General features: G+C 45.1%; 1 protein-coding gene across 1 annotated transcript in view; it reads right to left on the reverse strand.

The window, feature by feature from the left end:
* Positions 1-26,068, reverse strand: part of dok4 (docking protein 4) — a 137,681-nt gene that overhangs the window by 9,782 nt on the left and 101,831 nt on the right. Inside the window, exons 6-7 of the mRNA XM_088371266.1 lie at positions 18,411-18,549; positions 16,994-17,102 (exon numbers count right to left, since the gene is read on the reverse strand). Of these exons, the coding sequence (XP_088227392.1) occupies positions 16,994-17,102; positions 18,411-18,549 (248 nt within the window). The remainder of the gene's footprint in view (positions 1-16,993; positions 17,103-18,410; positions 18,550-26,068) is intronic.

The raw sequence follows: 26,068 nt of genomic DNA on the forward strand, positions 1-26,068 counted from the left end.
CATCATTCTTTCAATTTTGTCATTTTGTACGAAATTATGTGAGCTTTTGGCTGTGACATCATTAATATATTATTGTTCCCTGACTATGCAAAGTTTGTTCTTTTGATCTCCATGTACTTGCTTACGTCATCATATTCTTAGTTTAATCATGCTTTCAACCATATCTTTTCTTTGTTAGGCAAAATATTTCCCTCTGTCCAGAACGTTCAGTAGTAATCGAAAACTGGCGTCTAGCATTAGTCAAAACACAAGATACAATCAAGTACTGAACATTTTTAGACGACTTTGGCAGTGTCCGTGTTTAGAAAATCATCAGGCATGCATTAAACAGTTCCTTAAGGGTCATTAAGCTATTCAGGCAATATATCAAAAACATTTGTTATTTCAAAGTGCTCAGAAATATATATATCAGATCATAAAGTTATAAAAACCTTTCTCATTACCACTTATCAAAAATGTCTAATTATGTCTTTTTTATTGATTTGGTGTGTAGGTTTAATTATATGCTTAAAATGTTTCTTTCATTTATTTAATATGTGAATATGGTTGTCTGCTTATGTACTTTATTCAATGAGGTTTGAGCATATCTGTTTTTGTAGCTAGGCAGGACTTTTTGTATTTCGACCCCATTCCTTCACTGGTAATGAGAAAGGTTTTTATAACTTTATGATCTGATATATATTTCTGAGCAATTTGAAATAACAAATGTCTTTTGATATTGCCTAAATAGCTTAATGACACTTAAGGAACTGTGTAATGCATGCCTGATGTTTTTTCTCTAAATCATGGACACGGCCAGAGTCGTCTTGACCGTTCAGTACTTGATTGTATCTTATGTTTTGACTAATGCTAGAGGCTAGTTTTTGATTACTACTGAACGCTCTGCACAGAGGGAAATATTTTGCCTAACAAAGAAAAGATACGGTTGGAAGCATGATTAAACTAAGAATATAATGACGTAAGCAAAGACATGAAGTATCAAAAGCACCCACTTTACATAGTCAGGGAACAGCAATAGATTAATGATGTCACAGCCAAAAGCTAACATAATTTCGTACAAAATGAGAAAATTGAAAGAATGAGGTACGACAGTGTATGTCCAAGATTGGAGAAGAATGTTCACAGGAAGGTCACGTGGAGATAAAACCAGCAGGTGCCAGAGGGAGCCAGCCAAGGACTCGGCCAAAGATGATCGCCGAGGCCGAAAGACGGGATGGAAAACACCAGCCCCCACACACACCGAATCGCCCATAACCAGCACCCACTCCCATGGCGAACTTGCCCCACCCCAAAGACTCATCACCCATCAAACTCGGCCCACACTGGCATGTGCAGCTGATATAAGCTAACCAAAGAACCTTGAACGTTGCCTTTTTCTGAATGGAGACTTTTCGCTCTTGAAGGGCCCAGCGTTGTATTGTACTTTCCTGAAAACAGAGAATTGTGATTGAACTCAAGCAACCTGTGTAAGTCTAATTTCTGCTTCAGTGTCTTAGCATTTTCCTAAATCTGAAGAAATCAAACGAGCACGCAGTGAGTAAATTGGATAACAGGTGATTGGCAATGGATTTTGCCGTGAGGCGCAGATAACGCGCTCCCTAAATTGTGGACAAAATTCCAACAGTATGTCTTGGCGGGCCACATAAAATAATGTGGCGGGCTGTATCTGGTCCCCGGGCCTTGAGTTTGGCACCTGTGTTGTATTGTGATCTCCTGAGGCTGCTCCCAGGAATTATCGTGGAATTTTATTGTGTATCGTATTATGTCTCACCTGAGGCTGCTCCCAGGAATTATCGTGGAATTTTGTTGTGTATTGTAGTATGTATCACCTGAGGCTGCTTCCAGGAATTATTGTGGAATTTTGTTGTGTATCACCTTAGGCTGCTCCCAGGAATTGTGAAATATTTATGTGTTAAGGAATCAAGATTTGTATCACCTGAGGCTGCTCCCAGGAATTATTGTGAAATTTTCTTGTGAGTGTATCACTTGAGGCTGCTCCCAGGAATTATTGTGAAATTTTGTTGTGTGTGTATCACCTGAGGCTGCTCCCAGGAATTATTGTGGATTTTTTTTTGTGTTAAGAAATCGAGGTGTGTATCTCCTGAGGCTGCTCCCAGGAATTATTGGGACATTTTATATTGTGTTACGAAATCAAGGCGAAATCCGATTTCTAGAGGATTATTTATAAACTTTGAGCTAAGGTGAGTAGCCAGCATTTTTTAAAAAAAAAATTTTTATGAAAATTGTAGGTGTGATTTGTTTTTTATGAAATTTTAGCCGTTGCGAGTTTCCAGGCATTTGAAAATTTATTTGTGTAATTTTGGCCGTTGTGAGTTTCCCAGCAGGTATGTATGGTTTTGACTTTCACAATTTATTTGTGTAATTTTGGCTGTTGCGAGTTTCCCGGCATGTACGTATGTATGGTTTTAACTTTGAGAATTTATTTGTGTAATTCTAGCCGTTGCGAGTGTCCCGGCATGTATGTATGGTTTTAACTTTTATTTTTTCCCTCTCTTTCTGTCTCTTTGTGTGTGCGTGGCGCCGATGCCTGAGATTGCCTGGGTGAATTGTTATGCTGAATAGTCTCGTCTGTGTGGCTGAATGGGTGTGACTTGTGCGAATTGAGTTGTACTGAAATATGTTGCCTTAAGTGTGGTGAACTGATATTGTACTTTGATTGTGGGGGAGACAGTAGGGGGCCTGGTCTTGTGATGTCTTACCTGTGTTGGGGGAGGGCCGGATGGCAGGGCATTGGCTCTGTTGCCTATATGTTTGTACATAATGTTTGTGTACTTCGTAAGTCAGTTTGTTGTCTTCCTTGTTGTCATACGATGGCGCCACGGATGGCCACCTCGGTGACTCGCTCTCTGCTACTTTGTGTTATTTTATGTGTTTTTTGCGTCTTCTGCTCCCCATCTCGGATCACTTTTACCAGAGAAGAACTGTTAGACATTGCACAGTCTTCTCTTGGTACTTTCTCTCCGGTTTTCACTGATCCAGGCTGTTTGACGGAGATTTTAGCCGGAGTGGCGGCGCTCTTCAAGATAAAACGAAGACGGCGGCGTGGCAAGCGCGCCGGAGCCCTCATGAAGCTATGGCAGAGAGGGTTCCATGCTCCCCTCTCATCAATACATCTGGTGAATGTCAGCTCCCTGGTGAACAAGATGGACGAACTGCTGCTTCTCATTTCAAGGAACCCGGATGTTAGCAGATCCGCCGCCCTGTGCTCGTTGAAACGTGGCTCAATGGACGCACCCCCCACCACACCGTAGAGCTAACTAGGTTTCGGCTATTACGCGCCGATCGAAACACGGAGATCACGGGGAAAACAAAGGGAGGTGGTCTATGTTTCTATATTGATGAAGGTTGGTGTACTGATGTCACAGTGTTGAAAGAGTCTTGCAGCACTCTCCTACAAACACTTTTCATAAACTGCTGGCCGTTTAATTCACCACGTGAGTTCTCCTCGTTCGTAATGGCGGCTGTTTACATTCCACCACATGCACGTGCGATTGAAGCCATGCAGCTGCTGGCTGACCAGGTAAAAGACATGGAGAAAAAAACTACCAAGCTCACTGATCATTATTTTGGGTGATTTTAACTAAGCGAACCTCACACACGAACTCCCCAAATACAGACAGCACATAACGTGTCCCACCAGAAGGACACAGACACTGGAGCACTGCTACTGCGTAATAAAGGACACATACCGCTCTGTGCCCCGTGCAGTGTTAGGACTCTCGGACCACTGTCTAGTTCATCTGATCCCAACCTACAGGCAGAAAAAAGAAGACCTCCAAGCCTGCTTTGACTGCACCGATTGGGGTGTTTTTGAAGCTGCAACTTCCGATCTGCATGAACTCACCGATACTGTGACATCATACATCAGCTTTATCTGAGGACTTGTGTGTGTAGACTAAGACCTTCTGCACGTACAACAACAACAAATCATGGTTTACACCAAACCTCAGGATGCTACTCAAAGCCAAGGAGGAGGCCTACACGAGTGGGGACCGGGACCTGTTCAGGCAGGTCAAGAACACACTGAACCGATAGATCAGGAAAGCCAAGAGGTGCAATGGGGAGAGGCTGGAGAGACACCTCTCTGCCAATCCTGATCCCTCAACAGTGTGGAAAGGCCTGCAAAGCATCACGGGCTTCAAGAAACCCACCCGTCCGTCCTGTGGGGAACCCAAGGCTTCCAAACTAGCTAAAAAGGTTTTACTGCTGGTTTGAATGGTCCACCCACACAACAGGACCTCCTGCATGTTAGAGATTTGCTCACTCCAACTTATTTTGCAAGAACCACACGGGAGACAAGTAAGTCCTTTTAGACACCTGCAGGTGGAGAGCTCACACGTTGAAGGAGTGAAGTCTGAAACTCTCCCAACTGCAAGGACATATTTATTAAGAGAAAGAGTGGGGGCAAGAGTAGACTGAATAGGAAGCCCTTGTGCTCTAGTCAAAACATATCAGGGGGTGTTTTACGACCTTGTATAGAATGGGATTCATTACCGGTTGCATTCCAACATAATCATACGATAAGGATACTCTGTAAAACCCTAACACTGCATCACAATCAACATACACACCGCCCCCCACAACCCCGCTGTTCAGACCTCTATCGTTGTTAACATCTACTCTCTCTCTTTTTGAAGCCGCGCCCGCACTTCAGATCCGCGAGGAGATGTGTCAGATGTTTCGGAGACAAAAGGTCAAGAAGGCACCAGGCCCAGACGCCATGTTCCCTCCTGCTTGAAAGTCTGTGCTAACCAACTGGCACCCACCTTTGCACGGATCTTCAACCGTTCCCTTGAGCTGTGTGAGGTGCCCTCGTGCTTCAAAAGCTCCACCATCGTACCGGTGGCCAAGAAGCTCCCCATGACAGGTGTGAATGATTATAGACCTGTCACCCTGACATCTGTGGTCATGAAGTCCTTTGAGAGGCTAGTGTTGAGCCACCTGAAGGACATCGCGGGCCCCCTGCTCGACCCCCTGCAGTTTGCCTACCGAGCAAACAGGTCGGTGGACAATGCGGTCAACATGGGACTGCACTACATCCTGCGTCATCTCGACACCCCAGCGACGTACACCAGGATTCTGTTTGTGGACTTCAGCTTGGCGTTCAACACCATCGCTCCTGACATCCTCCACCAGAGGTTTGTCCAGCTCGCGGTGCCTGCCTCCACCTGTCAGTGAATCACCAGCTTCCTGACCAACAGGAGACAGCATATGAGGCTGGGGACCATCGCATCCGACACCTGGACCACCAGCATCGGCGCCCTCAGGGGTGCGTCCTCTCCCCACTGCTCTTCTCTTTCTACACCAACAATTGCTCCTCAGGTGACACACTGTGAAGCTCCTGAAGTATTCGGATGACACCACTCTCATCGGACTGATCCAGGACGGTGACGAGACTGCGTACAGACAGGATGTGGAGTGGCTGGTCCACTGGTGCAGCCAAAACCACCTGGAGCTGAACCCGCTCAAGACCGTGGAGATGACAGTGGACTTCAGGAAAGACCCTTCACGACTTCCACCCCTCACTATCCTCAGTAATGCTATTCCCTCCACAGACACCGTCAAGTTCCTGCGATCCACAATCTCTTGGCAACTGAAATGGACCGGCCACATAGACTCTGTCCGGAAGAAGGCCCAACAGAGGCTGCACCTTCTGAGACAGTTCAGGGAGTTCAAACTGCCACAGGAGCTGCTGAAGACTTTCTACACTGCCATCATCCAGTCTATCCTCTGCACCTCCATCACTGTCCGGTTTGTATCGGCCACCAAACAATACAAGCACAGACTGCAACGGACAATCAGGACTGCGGCAAAGATAATCGGGACCAACCTCCCATCTATCCAAGACTTGTACCTGTCCAGGACCAGGAAACGTACAAGTACCATCTCTACAGACCCTTCTCACCCAGGTCACAATCTGTTTGAACTACTGCCCTCCGCACGGCGCTACAGAGCGCTGTACGCCAAAACCAGCAGACACAGCTTCTTTCCCCAGGCTGTCGCTCTGATGAACTCACACCACTCATAGAGTCTCAGAGACATCACTGGGCAATAATATCCTGTTCTTTCCACTTAAATGTTGTGAGTCACCTGAATTTTGTTAGTCACTTAAATGTTGTACAGAGGCTGAGATCAACCGGAGTCAAAATCCTTGTTTGTCATGCACAAACTTGGCCAATAAAGCTGATTCTGATTCCTTCTACGTGTGTGCTCATTGGGGATCCACTTATATTTGCGTGTGTACTATGTGTGTGCAAGTGCACAGAGCCAAGCGGAAAGGCATAGCTCCCATGGAGAGAAGTTGGTCTGCGGTTCGGGCAGGGGAAACTGATGGAGGTGCTCGGGCCTGGGCTCTGCGTGTGGCCTTGTGCTGTGCTGGCGCGAGTGGGGGCCGGCGGCATTGATCGTCCCAGGGGTGGCCATCCTGTGATGTAGCAATATTGAAATGCCGGGTCCCCCACTTTGTGCAGGCGGCGCTGTGGCTGCGCGCAGGGTTGTGGCGTACTCGCTCCAGCGGTGTATGCTGAAGGTGTGATAGCAAGTGAGACTAAAAAAGGATGATGGAAGAATAAATGATGATGGGCAGAGAATACGTGTATGACATTGGCTGGGCACTAATGAAACTGCAGCCCAGCGTAATTCAATGTTTGCCTGCTCACTAACATACTAAATGTACTTGTTGTGGGATGGGGGCTGAGCTGTAAAGGTGAATGAATGGGCGCTGTTAGGGTTTTCCATGTTATCTTTATCATAGGATTATGTTGGAATGCAACAGGTAATAAATACCTTACCTTGTCCTCCTTATCACAAGGTCGTAAAACATCCCCTGACATGTTTAGACTAGAGGACAAGGGCTTTCTAGCCAGCCTACCCATACCCCCACTCTGTTTCTCTTAATAAATATCCACTTGCAGGAAGGAGGCTTCAGACTTCATTCCTTGAGCGAGTGAACTCTCCACCTGCAGGTGTCTAAAAGGGCTTGCTTGTCTCCCGTGTGGTTCTTGCAAAATAAGTTGGAGTGAGCAAATCTCTAACATTTTGGTGCCGAAACCCGGGATCCCTCATACCCGCTATCTGGCTGACGAAGGAGGACGTGCTGGATTGTCGACAAGCCAGCGTCCATTAAGAGGACCTGGAGGAGAAAGTCCTGGGAAGAGAATTCTTCGCTGGGCCAGCATCTTAGGTCTGCCTTCGTCTGACAGAGGTGGATTGACGGGACCCGGCAGTGCAACGAACCAGGGGACAAGTAAGTTAAAGGCCTGAAGTTGTGTGATTGTGTTGTTGTTTGTGAAACGCGTAAAAAGGTAGAAGTGCAGAGGAAAAAGTAAGTTTTGTGGAAGGAGGGGGTGTTGTAGAGTCCCCCTCTGGATGAGGTGTCTCTTTTGGAGCAGTGGTTCTCAAACTGTTTTAAAATCTCAGTACCTCCGTGGATCATTATTTGACGACCACTGTTCTAAAGAGTACAACTTTGCGTTGGCAGGGCTGGGGACAAGGACTGTTGTCTTTAGTTCCCAGGGAAGGTGGGGGGTGTTGTAGAGTCCCCTCAATGGATGAAGCAGCTCTTTTTTTTTTTTTTTTTTTTAAAAAAGGAGTACTTCGCGTTGGCAGGGCTGGGGACAAGGACTTTTGTCTTTAGTTCCCAGGGAAGGTGGGGGGTGTTGTAGAGTCCCCTCACTGGATGAAGCAGCTCCTTTTTTTTTAAAGGAGGACTTCGCGTAGGCAGGGATAACTTGTGTGATTGAGTGTGTGACTGGTAGGATAAATTGACTAAATAGCAGTTCTAGCATTGATCCACGGCATTAATACAGGCTAGTAATTTGTTGAAAGGTCAATTTAAACCTGCATTGAGGATCCTCAAAGAAAAAATTTGAAAAAAAAAATTGTAAAACCTTAAACTACTAAAATTAAGATGGGAAATAAGAACGGTAAATCTCTTGCTCTTCTCTGCTTTGAAATGAGAAGTTCATGGCGAGTAGATTACTTAATTGTATGCAACATGCTGAAGTGAAAGAATATGTATGGAATACAAGGAAATTTGAAATGTGGAAGAAGTGGTAGAAGTGCTGGAGTGTGGTTGAAATCTTCACAAAGAGATGAGAACGAATTCAAGAGACAAAAGCTAGAAAGATGAAAACTGATGAGGTCATAAGTGTTTGTCAGACCAGGAGACAATAAGCCCCCTGTGAGCGGGTGCAAGGCCGCAGCTCAAGCGGCGGCTCAAGCGAGGGGCAAGAGGACTTTAATAATAATAATAATAATAACAAGGTGGCAAATTACAAATGACTAGAGATCAATTTGTGTTACACTAAAGTTAAAATACGCAAATCAAGTGGTAAAGAAATGCAACTTGCTTCTAGAAGGTAAATAAATAAAATTGGAATGTGCTGTCCTCGTGTGCATGGGAGGGACCAGCTCATGATCGACCACAGGAAATGGCCAGCCGGTGACGAATCATTGTTGCTGAGACCTACCTTCCGCACGCGAGAGCTGTGCATGTGTGTGCGTATGTGTTAAAGTTAAAGTCCCAAATTGATGAAGATTGGCTAAACTTTTAGTATGAAGAAATTTGCGAGACTGTCGAATTTACACCGCAGAACAGAAACAATTTTGACAGATAAAAATGAGAAGAAAAGAGAGAAATCTGTTTGCGAGCAGAAACTAATCCACACTAGTGCATGTTAAGTGTCGAGCACACATGAGAAATTCGAAGAAAAAAAAAAAACGACAGAACATGCTTTTAGGAATTGGAAGACGCTAAATTGTGAATTTAAGATTTTGCAATGCTACATTTAATAGGAATAATTGATTGGTTGTGTTATAAGATTATACAAAATTCTAAATGCAAGCTAAATCTGAGAAATTGAGTTCTTCAAATTTAAAAACAATGAAAAAATTCAGATTAATTTGCCAGTTGTTTGTTTCAATTAATTTTTTTTTGAATTGGTGGATTGTTCTACCAGGAAACCTGAGTTGAAAATGTTGTGTGGTGAGCTTGGATGAATTGGGACCAATGTGATAGGAAGACTCCTTTTTGGAGACTGTGTGAGATGCATATGATGAGCATTGATTAATGATTGCCTGAATGAAAGGTTGAATGGTTGAAGTCGTTGGCGACTACTATGGGAAATTAGTAGAGCGGCTTTGATGAAAGAGTGATTTTGAGCAGGTTGAATGTTAGAAAGAAACACGTAGCTTTTGGATTGATAATTAACTAGAGAAAAAACTGGAGAACCAGTAACACATGTAGAAGATGTGTGAACAGGGAAATTGAGAAGCGTTTTGGAAAGAAAGTCAAATTAAATGATGATGGAATCGTATGTAGTTAAGAACGCATTCTCCCAAAAAGTTTGTCAAGGTGTGAGGCATGGGCGTTGCCAAGCCTCAAAAGGAGGGAGTGAGTAGGACAGATAGTGGAAGATAGTAATAATACAACGCTTTATGACAATGAATTTTCGAATACATTTGGTGTTATACTGTGGTAATTTTTTTGTTCTGGTGTAGATAGGTTAGCAACACGAGCGATTTAGAGGTTCAAAAGAAAGACAGTTAAAAGAAAAAATTTTTGATTTGGACAATTGCAGGCTAACAGGAACATGAGAACGATAAGAACTACGAGGTGGGATCCAATTTCATTGGGGAGATTGAGAATTCACAGCACCATACTCTAAGTCACATTTTTGAGCAAGCATGACAACAACATGTGAGAGGTCAAGACATACAGATCAGGGCTTGATGTGGAACGCAGACCTCGATGAGTTGATTTTCAATAATGATACTGAAGATGACATACTGTCTGATTAAATTGGAACTATAGATAAAATGTAGCACAAAAATAGGATGAGTTGCAGGATTTACAATATAAAAACGAGACCGCTGTTATTAGAAGAATTTGAAGTTTGGTAAACCAATGTTACCAGCAAATTGATGGAAACAGCTACATTTGGAGATAGTCTTACAAGTTTGACGTCCCAGCCTGTCATTCTCAGTGTCAAGGTCCCTGAAACCCAATCCGAGACTTCGCCTGCAGCCGTGAACAACCGCAAAATGGTGCCTGGCTCTGAAGCACCTTTGACCTTTGGCGAAGGACAAGAAAAGACTGCTGTTGTGCTTGGAGGGGGACAAGTACACTCCAGAGGACAGACAACATCCTCGGGGACGAGAAAAGACAGTGAAAAGCGGAGGAACTCAAAATGATGAAAATTGACTCATTTGAACAATGGACTCATTCAAGAGTGATGGATGGGGTCGCTCTGAAGCAAAAACAAAGGAACACCAACTTGAGAGGGTGAAGTGCGGCAAAAAGATATGGACTTGGAGTGTCCGACAACCAAATCGCACTCCTTGCTACGGCGTTACCAAATTTGGTGAAGCTTGGTTCAAAGTGGAAGGGAGGTTCATTGTGCACTGAGTTTGACAGAACTGAGGAGATTTGATAAATAAATAAAATAATTTGAAAATACGTAGGGCTACAGAGAAAAGCATTATAATCAGAGATTGAACGGATTTGGATAAAAGAAATAGGCTAAAACGGTAGGAAACAAGAGCAAGATCTGATATTTTGGCTCATCAAGCTTAAGACGTAGAGGTCGGGTTATATAAATTTTAGAACAGGACATTTGGCAGTCAGGAGGAAGCTAGGTTGCTCAATGTACCTACTCAATACAATAGTAAGGTTTTTGTACCACAGTGGAGGTTGGATGGTCAGAAAGTTAGGTACGTTCAATTTTTGACATTCACACAATCATGCATAGGAGTCACACGGCGACAGTTAACAAGTCGATGACTTCAATAGGGGCCACCTACAACTACACCGACATGAAAAAGTAGAAGTGAGAGAGCAGAGTATGGGATTATATGCTAAAACGTCTGCTATACAGTTACCGATAGGAGATTCTATCAAAAGAAGCTACACGAGAGATGCGTGTGTGTGTGTGTGTGTGTGTGTGTGTGTGTGTGTGTGTGTGTGTGTGTGTGTGTGTGTTTGTGTGTGCGCACCCTGTTTGGGTGCGAGCGTGTGAGGAGAAAGAAGGCATGGGTAAGACATTTTTTTTTTAAACCAGGAGGCAATAAATGGGAACGCCCCTGTCATAAATAGTTTTTGGTTAAAGGGAATCATTAGGAGGTGTTCAAACTCTTCCCGCAAACACTCCTATTTGCCAGTTAAATGGGCACGACAATTGACTACGAGAGTTGCAAACAACAGATGAAGAGCAGTCCTTGGCAGATTATATGATCAGGACGCTCAAACTATGTCAAAGACAAATTTACTGCAGCTTGATCTTTCTTCCTCACAGGTCGACAACCCCATCAATCCAGGAGACTGGGTCTACATCAAAGTCATCAAAAGAAGGAACTGGGCCAGCCACGACGGGAGGGACCATTCCAAGTCTTGCTGACTACACATGTTACATCCAAGGTAGCAGGACCCACAAATGCATTAATGACGACTGCTCTCCAGGAGGAAACTGGATGGGAGCTTTGGACATCACCGCTGTGTGCCAGGATGAGAAAGCCGTTTTCGAGGTGTAAGGGCTCTACTACCACCATGGCTGCACCATCGGACGGGACCTACTTCATCCAGAAGTTCAGAGGCACTGCCTCACCTGCATCCTATGAGTCCACGTGCCTGTTCAGAACGGATCGTGGTTTTGTGGTCACAAGAGTTGTCCGATGCTGCCTGCCAACTGGACACGAGTGTGTGCGCCAGTGTGTGTGACAGGCCTCACCTACAGACTAGAACATCATCAGCTGACGAAAACACGAGCACATATACAACTTCTTAGACGTGACAGATGTGATAATGATAATGAGACGTGGATTGCGTAGATGCTGTTCTGTTGAGCATGTATTACGGAAACTTGTTGATTTGACCATCAAATAGGCTTCGCAAGTAATGGATACGCTGATGTACTGTTTCTTTGTTTTTCTTTTTATTTTTTATTGATAGCATTCTGGTCGCCTTAGGCAAAGGGACCGTGTAAGAATTTTCCTGCTAATAACATCTGGCCAGCAGGTTTTTCGCTTACACAATAAGTTTGATCTGGGGTATTAAGGTAATGCCTCATCTTCACTGGAAAGTGTTGCTATCATTGTTTGTTGTTTTTTATTTTTACTATTCTACTTTCTTCATTATACGTATATATGTTTTTTTTTTTTTTACTTGTCTTTGTTGTTTGGAATGGCATAATCATATGATAAAACAGGAGGGAGATGTTAGGGTTTTCCATGTTATCTTTATCATAGGATTATGTTGGAATGCAACAGGTAATAAATACCTTACCTTGTCCTCTTTATCACAAGGTCGTAAAACCTCCCCTGACATGTTTAGACTAGAGGACAAGGGCTTTCTAGCCAGCCTACCCATACCCCCACTCTGTTTCTCTTAATAAATATCCACTTGCAGGAAGGAGGCTTCAGACTTCATTCCTTGAGCGAGTGAACTCTCCACCTGCAGGTGTCTAAAAGGGCTTGCTTGTCTCCCGTGTGGTTCTTGCAAAATAAGTTGGAGTGAGATAACAGGCGCCTGTGTGTCTGTGAATTTGTACATGTGTGTGCGTGCAATATGAATGGCCAAGGTCGTTTGATGTGGAGGTGACATGATCACGATACAGGATAAAATTCCTCTCACCTGAAAGTATAGTACAAATTGGATTTGGACTATGATTTGATGATTAATCAGAGGGACCATTGATGACAAAATGGTTCAATGGACAAGGCCCATTTCCTGTGACCGGACAAGACAGGATCAACGAGTCCAGCTGCGATGAGCATGATGATGTGTTGGGACACTTTGCTAGTCCCTTTTTATCCCTAATGACACAATTGACACATTGAGTGAGTGAGTGAGTGAGTGAGTGAGTGAGTGAGTGAGTGAGTGAGTGAGTGAGTGAGTGAGTGAGTGAGTGAGTGCGTAGAATCAATTTCTATATTGTGAGATTCAATGTGTTTTCTTTTTTTTCTTTTCTTTCAAATGAAGTAGAATTGAGTGAGTAGAATCATTTTGTGAGATTCAAGGCTTTTTTTCAAATGTACTTGTTTTTGGAGTCTTAACAGGACATGTAAGAATTCAACATACAGTGATGGGAGGAGCAGAAGAAGCATCTTGAAAGGAAGGAGTGAACGAGAGACAATAATCTGGACTGAATACAAAATATGGTAACAATTTAGGGATGATAAGGTTTAACATTTTTAAAGACAATGTGCAAAAGTTGCAGAAAGGGTGCTGTTTTCCCGGACCACTTTCAACCCTTCCAGTTGCTGATCCAGATGGGGGCAAGCACACACACACATCTCAGAACAATTGTCCAGTTTTATGGTTCCAGATTTGCTGAGCAAACCACTGTGGATCTGGAAGGAAAGACAGAGGTCCAGATAACCCCAACTGTCTGGCTAAAAGTCCTGAAGAGGAAGTGGACAGAGCCAGAGTGGACTGGACCCTTTGAAGTGTGTGGCTCTGTGAAAGCTTCCTGTGGTGATCCAGATCAGCCATCGGCAGCGTCCCCACTCCCAGATGAAAAAGAGGCAGAATAATCCTCTCACCCTTGGTGGTCAGGTAGTCTACCCTGAGCCACTGAAGACAAAGACTGCACAGCAGACATTTTCATGTTTCTCCGGACGGAGCAGAGCAGCAAAAGGGGTGAGAATTGTGCTCACCCTCCAACAGTGGGCGTGCCAAGCCCCCAGCGGCTGAACTACTTCGAGCAATTGTTGCCTCGGACTGATACTGCTGCTAACATTTTGGTCGACTAAGGGAGCCTTAGTGTGAGCCTTTTCCTGCATTGTAACATCTTGCTGCAGGTTTTTTACTCACACTCAAGTTGAACAGGAGAATTGAGGCAAGACCTCCTCCTTGCGGCGATTTATTGCTGACGTTATATGAAATTTTTATCATGTATCACCTTTCATGACTCCCGCCCCATCCTATATCACTTATTCTCTTCGTGTTAGGTAATTGTGCTCCTGCTCCCTTTATTTCTTTATACTTTGTTTCTCACATGATATGGCTCGGATTTTGCGTTTTTGTTGACCTCTTTCGAGGTCAAAAGGGGATTGAAGTGGGAGAAACAGCGACATGTACAAATTTTGTAAAGTTAGACAAACTCATATACTTTTCATGTTCATACTACTCGGTTAGGAGCACGGATGCAGCACATGGAGCTGTGTGGTCTTCCAATACACATGGGCCCAGACGGCGGACACACACACACACACACAGACACACACACACACACACACACACACACTTACACACACACACTCACACACACACATACACATACAAATGCACGCACGCACGCGCACTCATAAACAGAGTGGGGACTCCAATACACATAGGTACCAAATGGTCAGGTGACGCTTTCCCACCTTTTCCGGACAGTATAAAACCTTCTGACCTGGAGAATGGGGCTTGTTGTTTCATCTGCTGCTGTGCCTCATGTACTGGTCGCCATTAAACAACCCAAGATCTTGCCAATAAAGAACCAACTGTTACTCCACATCTTTGTTTTCCTTGCTCAACAACAGACATCTCAAACAACACGCAACAGTACATTTCCTTGTTCCAATAATACATCCCTAACGGGTAACTCGCCAGCATTGCCCTCGTGGGGAATCACAACTGTGAAGTTCTTGAACAGACTTAACTTTCTCACTCAGCTGAGTTAACCGGGAGCTGAAACTGCCTCGTGTTGTCTAACTGAGCTCTTGTTTCAAACGGGAAGAGAACCGGAAATACACTCGCCAGCCTGTCGTTATCAAAAGTGGCCAATAGATATCGCTAACACACTGCAAATGGCTCAAGGGAAAACACAAGAGAAAACCTAAATGAATGAATGGCCGTTCGGACCACCACAAATAATATACAATAGAACCCCAGAATTCAACGCTAATTCGTTCCAGAAGGAGTGTCGAGAAGAAAAGCAGTTGAGTTCCGAAGTAATTTGTCTAATTTTGTCTAAGACAGTACATAAAACCACAAAAAAACAATGAAAAAGCATAGAGCACAGCCTTACGTGGTCCGTATGTTACACTTGACACATCACATTTAAAAGAGCTCAAACTAAATGACAAAATAACACTATTTAAACAGAAAATGTACTTACCGATAGTAGACAAGCCAAAGTCCCGGAAATAATGTCTCAAAACCAGCTCAGTGGCCTAGTAGTAGAGTGTCCGCCCTGAGACTGGAAGGTTGTGGGTTCAAACCCCGGCCGGGTCATACCAAAGACTATAAAAATGGGACCCATTGCCTCCCTGCTTGGCACTCAGCATTAAGGGTTGGAATTGGGGGGTTAGATCACCAAATGATTCCCGAGCGCGGCACCGCTGCTGCTCACTGCTCCCCTCTCCCCCAGGGGATGGATCAAAATCACATGGGGATGGGTTAAATGCAGAGGACAAATTTCACCACACCCAGATGTGTGTGTGACGATGATCATTGGGACTTTGGGACTTTAACTTTAAAAGTATATCAATGTGAACGAAAGGAAGTCTATTGTTGACAAAACAGAAGCTCTCTTTTTACACGGTTGTTATCACGTGAACAACTCTTAAGCATGAATCCCTGTGATCTTGTGGTCTTGCCAGTGCAACTTGCCGGACACCACCGTAGACGACAACAGTCGGGTGTCACGATGGTTTAAAACCCTCTAAACAACAACGCCAACGAGCAGCATGTGACTGAAGCACAAACTGTACAGTACGTATTTTGTTTACAAAAGTCGCATGATTCGGGTCAGATTCCGAACCTTTGTTCGAGATCTGAGGCAGAGATTTCGAGACATTTTGCGGCAAACTCAGAATACTTTACAGATTTGCACAAATAATAGTATTTATTTATCAATGGCGGCGGAGGTACGTGCTCTACGTGCTACTTAAAGTCATCTAATTGTTTTTTTGCCCCGATCTACGTAAAACGTAATGTCCTCTGTTTGGTTCATGGGGTCCGTATTACGCCCGTATAACACGGAAGCCACACAAAACAACTGTACAGATTTTTGAATTTGATCCATACAAAAGGCGCACCTTATTAGAAGGCGCACCTTCGTTTTTTTAGAAAATTAAAGGCTTTAAGTGTGCCTTATGGTGCGGAAGGTACTCTTATTTATTTTCTTATTTATTTAAACAAATAAGAATGTTTCTGAAAGTCAGTTTGACCTTAAAATTTTTACAAAAGTGTTTTAAAAAAGTGTTTAAAACACAACAAAGTGTATAAAACTACAATAAAGGTTCATAAAAGTCTTGTGCGGATATTGTAACAATATATTTACTGTTATTTATTTTCTTTATTTTCTTATTTATTTAAAAAAGAAGAATGTTTATGAAAATCAGGTTGACTTTAAAATGTTTACATTTGTCTTTAAAAATACAAACAAAGCACTTAAAAGTACAATACAGTGTTTAAAAATACAATAAAGGTTAATAAAAGATTTTCATGAATATTGTAACAATATATTTTTTCTACATTGCTGATTTTCACCCATCGCGGGTTGTCTTTGTAACCAATTATCCATGATAAACAAGGGATTACTGTGTGTGTATGTGTGTGTGTGTGTGTGTGTGTGTGTGTGTATGTATATATATATATGTATATATATATATATATGTATATGTATATATATATATAAGTCAATCATGAACCCGAACTGAGTCGCATATCTGGTGAGCTTGTCCACTTAGTCGTTGAATTATGAACCAAGCGAGCTCAGAAAATAGCACAGACATGGTTGTTTGTAAAGGGTACGTAAAAGCAGAAAAGAGGAAGCGTCTCTTTTCCAATGTGGTGCGGCATGAAAGCAAATTCCACCGGAGTACTAACAAACGCGCAAGACAAGTGGCACAGTGCTATATTTTACTTTCAGTCTGAACATAGCATGAGAGTTGCAATACAATAATTACTTGCCCCCCTCCTGTGATCACCTACAGGAGAGACAGTACAGTAAACATGTGAATGGATAGAAAGATGGTGCCCTACCAGAGTCCATGCCGTATTGGGTTCTGGTAATGTGGTGCCAGTAGGCTGATCTCGGCAGTATGACATGAGGGGTAGATGGGTAAGAGTTTGATTCTGAACCTCGAAACAACTGTAAATAAAACAAACAATATTGTAAAAAAAAATGTGTGAAGCTAGTGAGTAATATTTAACATTAAACATGACTGTTTACAGTAATAACGGATTGGGCAATTTGTTTGTGTCAATGATGGGAACATTCATAAATAGCTAAAGATTTCTCAAAAAGCTAAATATAAAACCCAAAATATCCTGTTTTTTCCTTGGTGCTTTTGGCTGCTCCTATATGTTGGGACAGTTTCAGGTTTTTCACTAGTTAGAGTGACTTTAGCATATTAACATATTAACATTACCCTAAATCAAGTCAGGTTATTGAAGATCGTCTTGGTCAAGGGATGTTGTCCTAACTGTTTACACTCTTGGCAAATTCCAGATACACAAGGTGTGCAAACATTGCTGTGAGATGTTGCACATGCATTATGCAATTATTGCATTTTTGTTGTCTCCCCACCTGTGATCCAACATTTTGACCATAAGTCTCAGTGGCTATGTTTTATGAACACTAAAAATATTGACCCAATTACAACTTGTCTGTTCATGCATCACACTTTCGGTCAAAACAAACATGCTCTATTTATGCCATGAGCCTTTTTAACTCGTCGCAGGGGTTTGGGGCGCGTTCACGGTCATGACACTGTTTATTGTATATTTATTTGATCTATGTACTTATTATTAATTATTAATTGTTAACCTGTCAATTTAATGTCATCAGCTCTATTATCTTTCTCTGTCTTGTTATTGTGTTTGTCGTGTCCAATGTTTATCTTGTCTATCTGTTTATTTCTGTGTTTAACTACTGACAACTGGATTTCCCCCGCGGATCAATAAAGTCTCAACAAAACATTGCTCTGTCCATGTTTTGTTGAGACTTACAAAACCTTGCTCTGTCCATTTGTAATTTAAACATTAGAGTTATTTTACGTTTTTTTTCTTTTGTGAAGTTACGTAGTGTTAACACTTCCTAATGGAGCTGTAATGTATCATTAAGACTGCCCTTTATTCCTGTATTTGCTAGTGTTGATTTTTCAAACACGAGTCCAGCTGTACATCCTTCCGTATTCAATTATGAACTGGGTGAGATTGTAGCTTCTGGATATAACAGATACAGGTATACTGATGTCACAGAGAAGAAGGCAGTTTGTTCTTAGATGTTGGAATAAGCACCGATCGGATTATCAATCGACATCAACCACCCCCTCTTATTCGAAGTGAAATCTTGATCGTAATGGGCTTGGTCCGATTAGAATATTCCGAATGGGGCCATTGGTACCTTACTGAAGTCTAAATTGGGGCAATTGCACAAGTGAGCGAGGGATCTCACTCTGTTTTTTCTCTCCACCTCCAGAAGAACCTTCTTGTGCTGCTCAGCAATTGCCAGTGTGAAAGAGTGAACCATTTGATATATCTGTTCTCCTTCTCTGGTCTGGAACGTGTAGAGACCTTCACCGCTGTCACAGAGCCTATTGAAAAAAGGAGAAAGTGGAATAGAAATACTGTATGGAATGAAACTGGGCCCATTACATTATACTTCATCTTAATTAGACACTGAAACAACAAGGCAGGTCTCTGGCTACTCTGCAACCTTGATGAGGATAAGAGGTACAGCACATAGGACTGGCACTATGTGGAGTGCATGCCTTTCGTAGCAAACAGGGCTGAGCCGGATATTTGTTCTTCGCATTTTTGCCAAGTATGAGCATGAAACGATTACGAAGTTGGTCATTCTTTGTACTCGTGCTGAAGGAAAAGTCTTGTCATCATGCTCTGTGATTGGCCAGTCACACAAAGCTACCTCCCGTCCCTAGACAGACATACAGCAGCATCAGGAGCTCACATACAGTGGTTGATTTCTGTGTACCGTATTTTCCGCACGATAGGGCGCACATAAAAGCTTATAATTTACTCAAAAAACCACAGTGTGCCTTATAATACAGAGCGTCTTATATATGGATCAATTGATGAATTTGTTGATCCATACTGGTTGTACTCAGCGCTCTGCCAAAATGTTTCAGTACGTTTCAGTACGACTAGTAAATTACCAAGTCGCATTGCTTTCAGCATTATAGCAACCGTGGTCAGGGGCGTCACCGAAGTAAGCTACTACTGGTTGATTCGTATGACATTTAAAAAACATTTTTTCCAAAGGTTAGAATCCATCCCATCGCTTGATTAACAAACAGGTAAACCTGTCAGGAGGCAATCACAGTGAAGCGCACATGCACAATAGACAGTGACCACACCCACTCACCGCAGCAGTTTGGCTGCGCATACACAAACCCGGCACCAAAGCTAAAAAGCTAATCAACATATTACGCATCAACGCACGCACTCGCTTTTTCTTTTGAACTAAAGAATGTTTATGACCAGCAAAAACGAGTGGGGTTGCCAGACCAAGTAAGAAGCCAAACCATATCACTTTCATCCCATCGCTTGATTGACATACAGGTAAGCCTATCGGGAGGCAATCACAGTGAACCGCACTCCCTCACTGCAGCAAGTTTGACTGCACATACACAAGCCCGGCACCAAAGCTAACAAGCTAATCAACGCATTACGCATCAATGCACACGCTCGCTTGTTCTTTTAAACTAAAGAAAGTTTATGACCATCACAAATGAGTGGGGTTGCTGGACTAAGTTAAAAGCCAAACCGTATCACTTTCACACGGAATGAGAGTTGGACTTTTTTTTTTTTTTTTTACCTCATTGACTGGGTTGACATTCCCTTTAGCACAGCCCCATCGAGTGGATGCATAACGCAACCCCAGTTTGATGCAGTAGCGTCTATTCTATGCGCCTTTTAATCCGATGCGCCCTATGAAAACATTTCTAAAATAAAAAATTCAATTACAGTACGCCTTATAATCCAATGCACCATATAGTGCAGATGATACTGCATTCTTGGCTTGATTGCAGCTAACGTTGCTCCAAATTGTATTCAGTTTTCCTCAGCTCACCTTTTTTCTCTTTGTAACATTTAAAGTGAGTAAACTTGTTTCCTAAAGTACACGGTGTATTTGACAAGACATCTATGTTGGTGCCTCGTGTTGCATTGGTTACTGCCTGTTTTTTATTTATTTTGATCTGCTGGCTTTTAATTTGTCTGGTAAAAAAAACAGAGACTTTGTGTGCGCGTGCATGTGTGTGTGTGTGGATATATATACATATATATATATGTATATATATATATATATATATATATATGTATATATATATATATATATATATATATGTATATATATATATGCAGGCTCGCTGGGTAGCACGTCCGCCTCACAATTAAGAGGGTGCAGGTTCGATTCCACCTCCTGCCCTCCCTGTGTGGAGTTTGCATGTTTTCCCCGGGCCCGCGTGGGTTTTCTCCAGCCACTCCGGTTTCCTCCCACATCCCAAAAACATGCTTGGTAGGCCGATTGGTTACTCCAAACAATTATCCCTAGGTGTGAGTGCGAGTGTAAATGGTTGTTTGTCTCTGTGTGCCCTGCGATTGGCTGGCACCTAGTTCAGCCGTCATCCCTGCCTACTGCCCGATGATGGCTGGGATAGGCTCCAGCACGCCTGCGACCCCCATGGGGACTAAGCGTTAAGGAAAATGGATGGATCTCTCTCTCTCCATATATATATGCATTATATATATATATATATATATATATATATATATATACATCGTCGGATCGACGGATGAGTAGACTAGCAGACATATTATGGGATCGCAGACTGCAGCGATGCGGTCTCGTGGGACATTAAGCGCAAAGTGACGGTGGCCACACGAGGTGAACCCGGCCTCAGCAACTGCCCGGAGGGCCTCCTATTTGTTCCAGACAACCTATGGGCGTCCGTCTTGCAATGGGCGCACGTCTCCCGCCTCGTCTGTCATCCCGAGGTTACCAGCACGAGGTACGTGGTGTCCCAGCGCTTTTAGTGACCCACCTGGAGGGAGGACACAAGCGATTACGTCGGAGCCTGTCCCGTCTATAAACGCTATAAATCGTTGAATTGTTCTCTGGCTGGGCTGCTCCTACCAGTGGGACATGCCCGGAACACCCAGGGAGGAGTCCAGGAGGCATCCTGATAAGATGCCCGAGCCACCTCATCTGGCTCCTCTGAACGTGGAGGAGTAGCGACTCTACTCCGAGTCTCTCCCGGATGACCGAGCTTCTCACCCTATCTCTAAGGGAGAGCCCGGACATCCTGCGGAGAAAACTCATTTCGGCCGCTTGTATCCGGGATCTCGTTCTTTCAGTCACGACCCACAGCTCGCGACCATAGGTAAGGGTAGGAGCGTAAATCAACCGGTAAATTGAGAGCTTTGCCGTTTGGCTCAGCTATCGCTTCACCACAACGGACCGGTACAGGGTCTGCATTACTGCCAACGCTGCACCGATCCGCCTGTCGATCTTGCGCTCCACCCTCCCCTTACTTTTGAACAAGACTCCAAGATACTTAAACTCCTCCACTTGGGGCAGGATCTCATCCCCGATCCGGAGAGGGCATTCCACCCTTTTTCGATCGAGGACCATGGACTCGGATTTGGAGGTGCTGACCCTCATCCCGACCGCTTCACACTCGGCTGCGAACCGTTCCAGGGAGAGCTGGAGATCATGGCCCGAAGAAGCCAACAGCACCACGTCATCTGCAAAAAGCAGAGACGCGATGCTGAGGTCCCCAAACCGGAACCCTCAACGCCTCGGCTGCGCCTAGAAAATCTGTCCATAAAAATTATGAACAGAATCGGTGACAAAGGGCAACCCTCACTGGGAACGAATCCAACTTACTGCCGGAAATGCGGACCAGACTCTGGCATCGGTGATACAGGGACCGAACCGCCCTTATCAGTTGGCTCGGCACCCCGTACTCCCGAAGCACCCTCCACAGAACCTCCCGAGGGACACGGTCGAACGCCTTCTCCAAGTCCAAAAAACACAAGTTGACTGGTTGGGCGAGCTCCCATGCACCCTCGAGGATCGTGCCGAGGGTGTAGAGCTTGTCCACTGTTCCACGGCCAGGGCAAAAGCCACACTGCTCCTCCTGAATCCGAAGTTCAACCTCCCGACGGACCCTCCTCTCCAACACCCCTGAATAGACCTTACCGGGGAGGCTGAGGAGTGTGATTCCCCTGTAATTGGAACACACCCTCCGCTCCCCCTTCTTAAAGAGGGGAACCACCACCCCAGTCTGCCAATCCAGAGGCACTGTCCCCGATGTCCACGCAATGTTGTAGTGGCGTGTCAGCCATGATAGCCCCACAACATCCAGAGCCTTTAAGAACTCCGGGCGGATCTCATCCACCCCCGGGGCCTTGCCACCGAGGAGTTTTTTAACTACCTCAGTGACTTCAACCCCAGAGATTGGAGAATCCACCTCAGAGTCTCCAGGCCCTGGTTCCTGAATGGAAGGCGTGTAGGTGGAATTGAGGAGGTCTTCGAAGTATTCTCCCCACCGACTCACGACGTCCCGAGTCGAGGTCAGCAGCGTGCGATCCCCACTGTAAACAGTGTTGATGTTGCACTGCTTCCCTCTCCTGAGACGCCGGATGGTGGACCAGAATTTCCTTGAAGCCGTCTGGAAGTCATTCTCCATGGCCTCGCCAAACTCCTCCCACACCCAGGTTTTTGCCTCAGCAAACCGCCGAAGCCGCGTTCCGCTTGGCCATCCGGTACCTGTCAGCTGCCTCCGGAGTCCCGCAGGCCAAAACGGCCCGATAGGACTCCTTCTTCACCTTGACGGCATCCCTTACCACCAGTGTCCACAAGCGGGTTCGGGGATTGCCGCCACGACAGGCACCAACGACCTTACGGCCACGGCTTCGGTCGGCCGCCTCAACAATGGAGGCGCGGAACATGGTCCACTCAGACTCAATGTCCCCCACCTCCCCCGGGACATGGGAAAAGCTCTGCCGGAGGTGGGAGTTGAAGCTCTTCCTGACAGGGGATTCTGCCAGACGTTCCCAGCAGACCCTCACAGAGCGTTTGGATCTGCCAGGTCCGACTGCCATCTTCCCCACCATCGGAGCCAACCAGCCACCAGGTGGTGATCAGTTGACAGCTCCGCCCCTCTCTTTGCCTGGTGACAGAGGTGAGGAAACGGGAAACACTTCCTTAAAGTTGGCCTTAAGAACATTATAAGTTACGATTAGTGGCAAACAGGTGGTGCATCAATGTCCTTGAGCATCCTGTATTGTTTGAAAATGAGAATGGTCGCCGGTTTTAATCCCTGCTATTTGTACAAATAATATTCAAAATGCATTTTTTTTACAACAAACTTGAGAAACTCCCCTTCATTTTCAGTGGGAACAATGTTGTTGGTCTCACTTTTTTTGCTAGTGCATCACAGTCTGGTGTAAAATGTATTTTGGCAATTCTTAGGATAGAGCCGAGGTGTTGGTCCGTTAACCTAGATCTGACGGGTTGATGTTGATGTTCATGTGGCTGAAAGTCATGTCGCGTAGGTCGAGCGAAATAGTCCACTCTCTTTTAAACACTTGGCACTCAGTGTCTGCCTTTCTTTTCCTTGGGCCACTCATTTTAATATAAGGATTCCAGGGGAAGGTTTGTGGGTGGCTTTAGCGTAAAACTGTATCTGAAAGCTCAGCGTACGAATTACGAGAATGCTGACGTCACAGCCCACACTCATTCGGCACTGATAGAAATAGAGCACGGAGTGTGGCGTACTGAGTACGTACACGCACTTGTGAGTGTGCACCGAGCTTTATGACAGAGCTCCCAATGATAAATGCGCGGCCGGTACCCCATCTACTGGGGAAACGCAGTCATTGGAGGGAAAATGACAGAAAAAAAAAAACTTTAATAACAGGGATGAGAATGGCAAATGTGAAAAAGCACAGAAAAGTAGGGGGATATATCTTATTGAAGACTTGTTCTTTAACGATATCATGACAATAGCCTAACAGTAACATCATGTTACTTTCTAAACCCAAATGCTTGTAAAAGTAAAAACGTAGCTTTGTGTTTTTTTGTTTCGATGTGGTCTTTTAATGTTCCGAGCGCCGCGACCTCCATAGCTGATCATACCTTGACAGAGAATACACAAAACCTAAAGATGCCGTCACGGCGGGCGGGGAATGCTCGTGAGTCGCTGAGGCTTACGTTGCCCGGCCAGCTGGCTGGCCGCTCTCCCTCATATATAAAAAAATATTTTCTCAATGGATTTACACGATTCACGAAAATGATACTTTTGACGAAAAAAAAAACACGGGAATCCGGGGATCCGCGGAAAATTCCATGTAGACCAAGTAGACCATGTTCCATGCCTCCATTGTTGAAGCGGCTGATCAGAACTGTGGTCGTAAGGTGGTCGGTGCCTGTCATGGCGGCAACGCCTGAACCTGCTGGCGGACACCAGTGGGAAGAGATGTTGTCAAGCTGACGAAAAAGTCCTATCAGTCTTTTTTGGCCTGTGGGTCTCTGGAGGCAGCTGACAGGTACATATGGCCAAGTGGAACTCTAGCATGGGAGGAGTTCGCTGAGGCCATGGAAAATGACTTCTGGACGGCTTCAAAATATTTCTGTTAACACTGTGTACAGTGGAGATGGGACGCTGCTGACCTCGACTCAGGACGTCGTGAGTTGGTGGGGAGAATACTTCAAAGACCTCCTCTATTCTACTGATGCGCTTTACATTGAGGAAGCAGACTCGACTCTCCTATCTCTGAGGTTGAAGTAACAGAGGTAGTTAAAAAGCTCCTTAGTGGCAGGTAAAAAAGTGATGAATGAGATCAGCCATCTGTATTCAAGATTCAAGATTCCGTGAGTCGTCACCTTATCATGGTGGAGGGGTTTGTGTGCCCCTATGATCCTAGGAGCCATGTTGTCTGAGGCTTCATGCCCCTGGTAGGTTCACCCATGGCAAATGGGTCCTAGGTGAGGGGCCAGACAAAGCACGGCTCACACAAGCCCCTTATGAAGAAAAACTAAAATGGATTTCGTTTTCCCTTGCCCGGACGCGGGTCACCGGGGCCCCCTCTGGAGCCAGGCCTAGAGGTGGGGCTCGAAGGCGAGCGTCTGGTGGCCAGGCCTTCGCCCACGGGGCCCGGCCGGGCACAGTCCGAAAAGCTATCCCTTCCCATGGGCTCACCACCTGTGGGCGGGGCCAAAGGGGTCGGGTGCGATGTGAGCTGGGCGGCGGCCAAAGGCAGGGACCTTGGCGGTCCGATCCCCGGCTGCAGAAGCTGGCTCTTGGGACATGGAATGTCACCTCTCTGGCTGGAAAGGAGCACGAGCTGGTGTGCAAGGCAGATAAGTTCCGACTAGATATATATCGGACTTGCCTCTACGCGAGAGGGGCTGGACTCTCTTCCACTCTGGAGTTGCCCGCGGTGAGAGGCGTTGATCAGGTGTGGGTATACTTATTGCCCCCCGGGTGGGCGCCTGCACATTAGGGTTCACCCCGGTGAACGAGAGGGTAGCCTTCCTCCGCCTTCGGGTGGGGGGACGGGTCCTGACTGTTGTTTGTGTCTTTGCACCAAACGGCAGCTAAGAGTACCCACCCTTCTTGGAGTCCCTGGAGGATGTGCTGGAGAGCGCTCCTTCTGGGGACTCCATCGTTCTACTGGGTGACTTCAATGCTCACGTGGGCAATGACAGTGAGAACTGGAAGGGCGAGATTGGGAGGAACGGCCCCCCCCGATCCGAACCCGAGCGGTGTTCTATTATTGGACTTCTGTGCTCGACACGGATTTTCTATAATGAACACCATGTTCAAACATAAGGGTGTTCATGTGTGCACTTGGCACCAGGACACCCGAGGCTGCAGTTCGATGATCGACTTTGTAGTTGTGTAATCGGATTTGCGGCCGCATGTTTTGTACACTCGGGCGAAGAGAGGAGCGGAGCTGTCAATTGATCACCACCTGGTGGCTGGTTGGCTCCGATGGTGGGGGAAGATGGCGGTCTGACCTGGCAGACCCAAACACTCTGTAACGGTCTGCTGGGAACGTCTAGCAGAATCCCCTGTCAGGAAG

Source organism: Syngnathus floridae, chromosome 3 (assembly GCF_059516105.1).
Source record: "Syngnathus floridae isolate MCC-2025c chromosome 3, RoL_Sflo_1.0, whole genome shotgun sequence".
Taxonomy (NCBI): Eukaryota; Metazoa; Chordata; class Actinopteri; order Syngnathiformes; family Syngnathidae; genus Syngnathus; species Syngnathus floridae.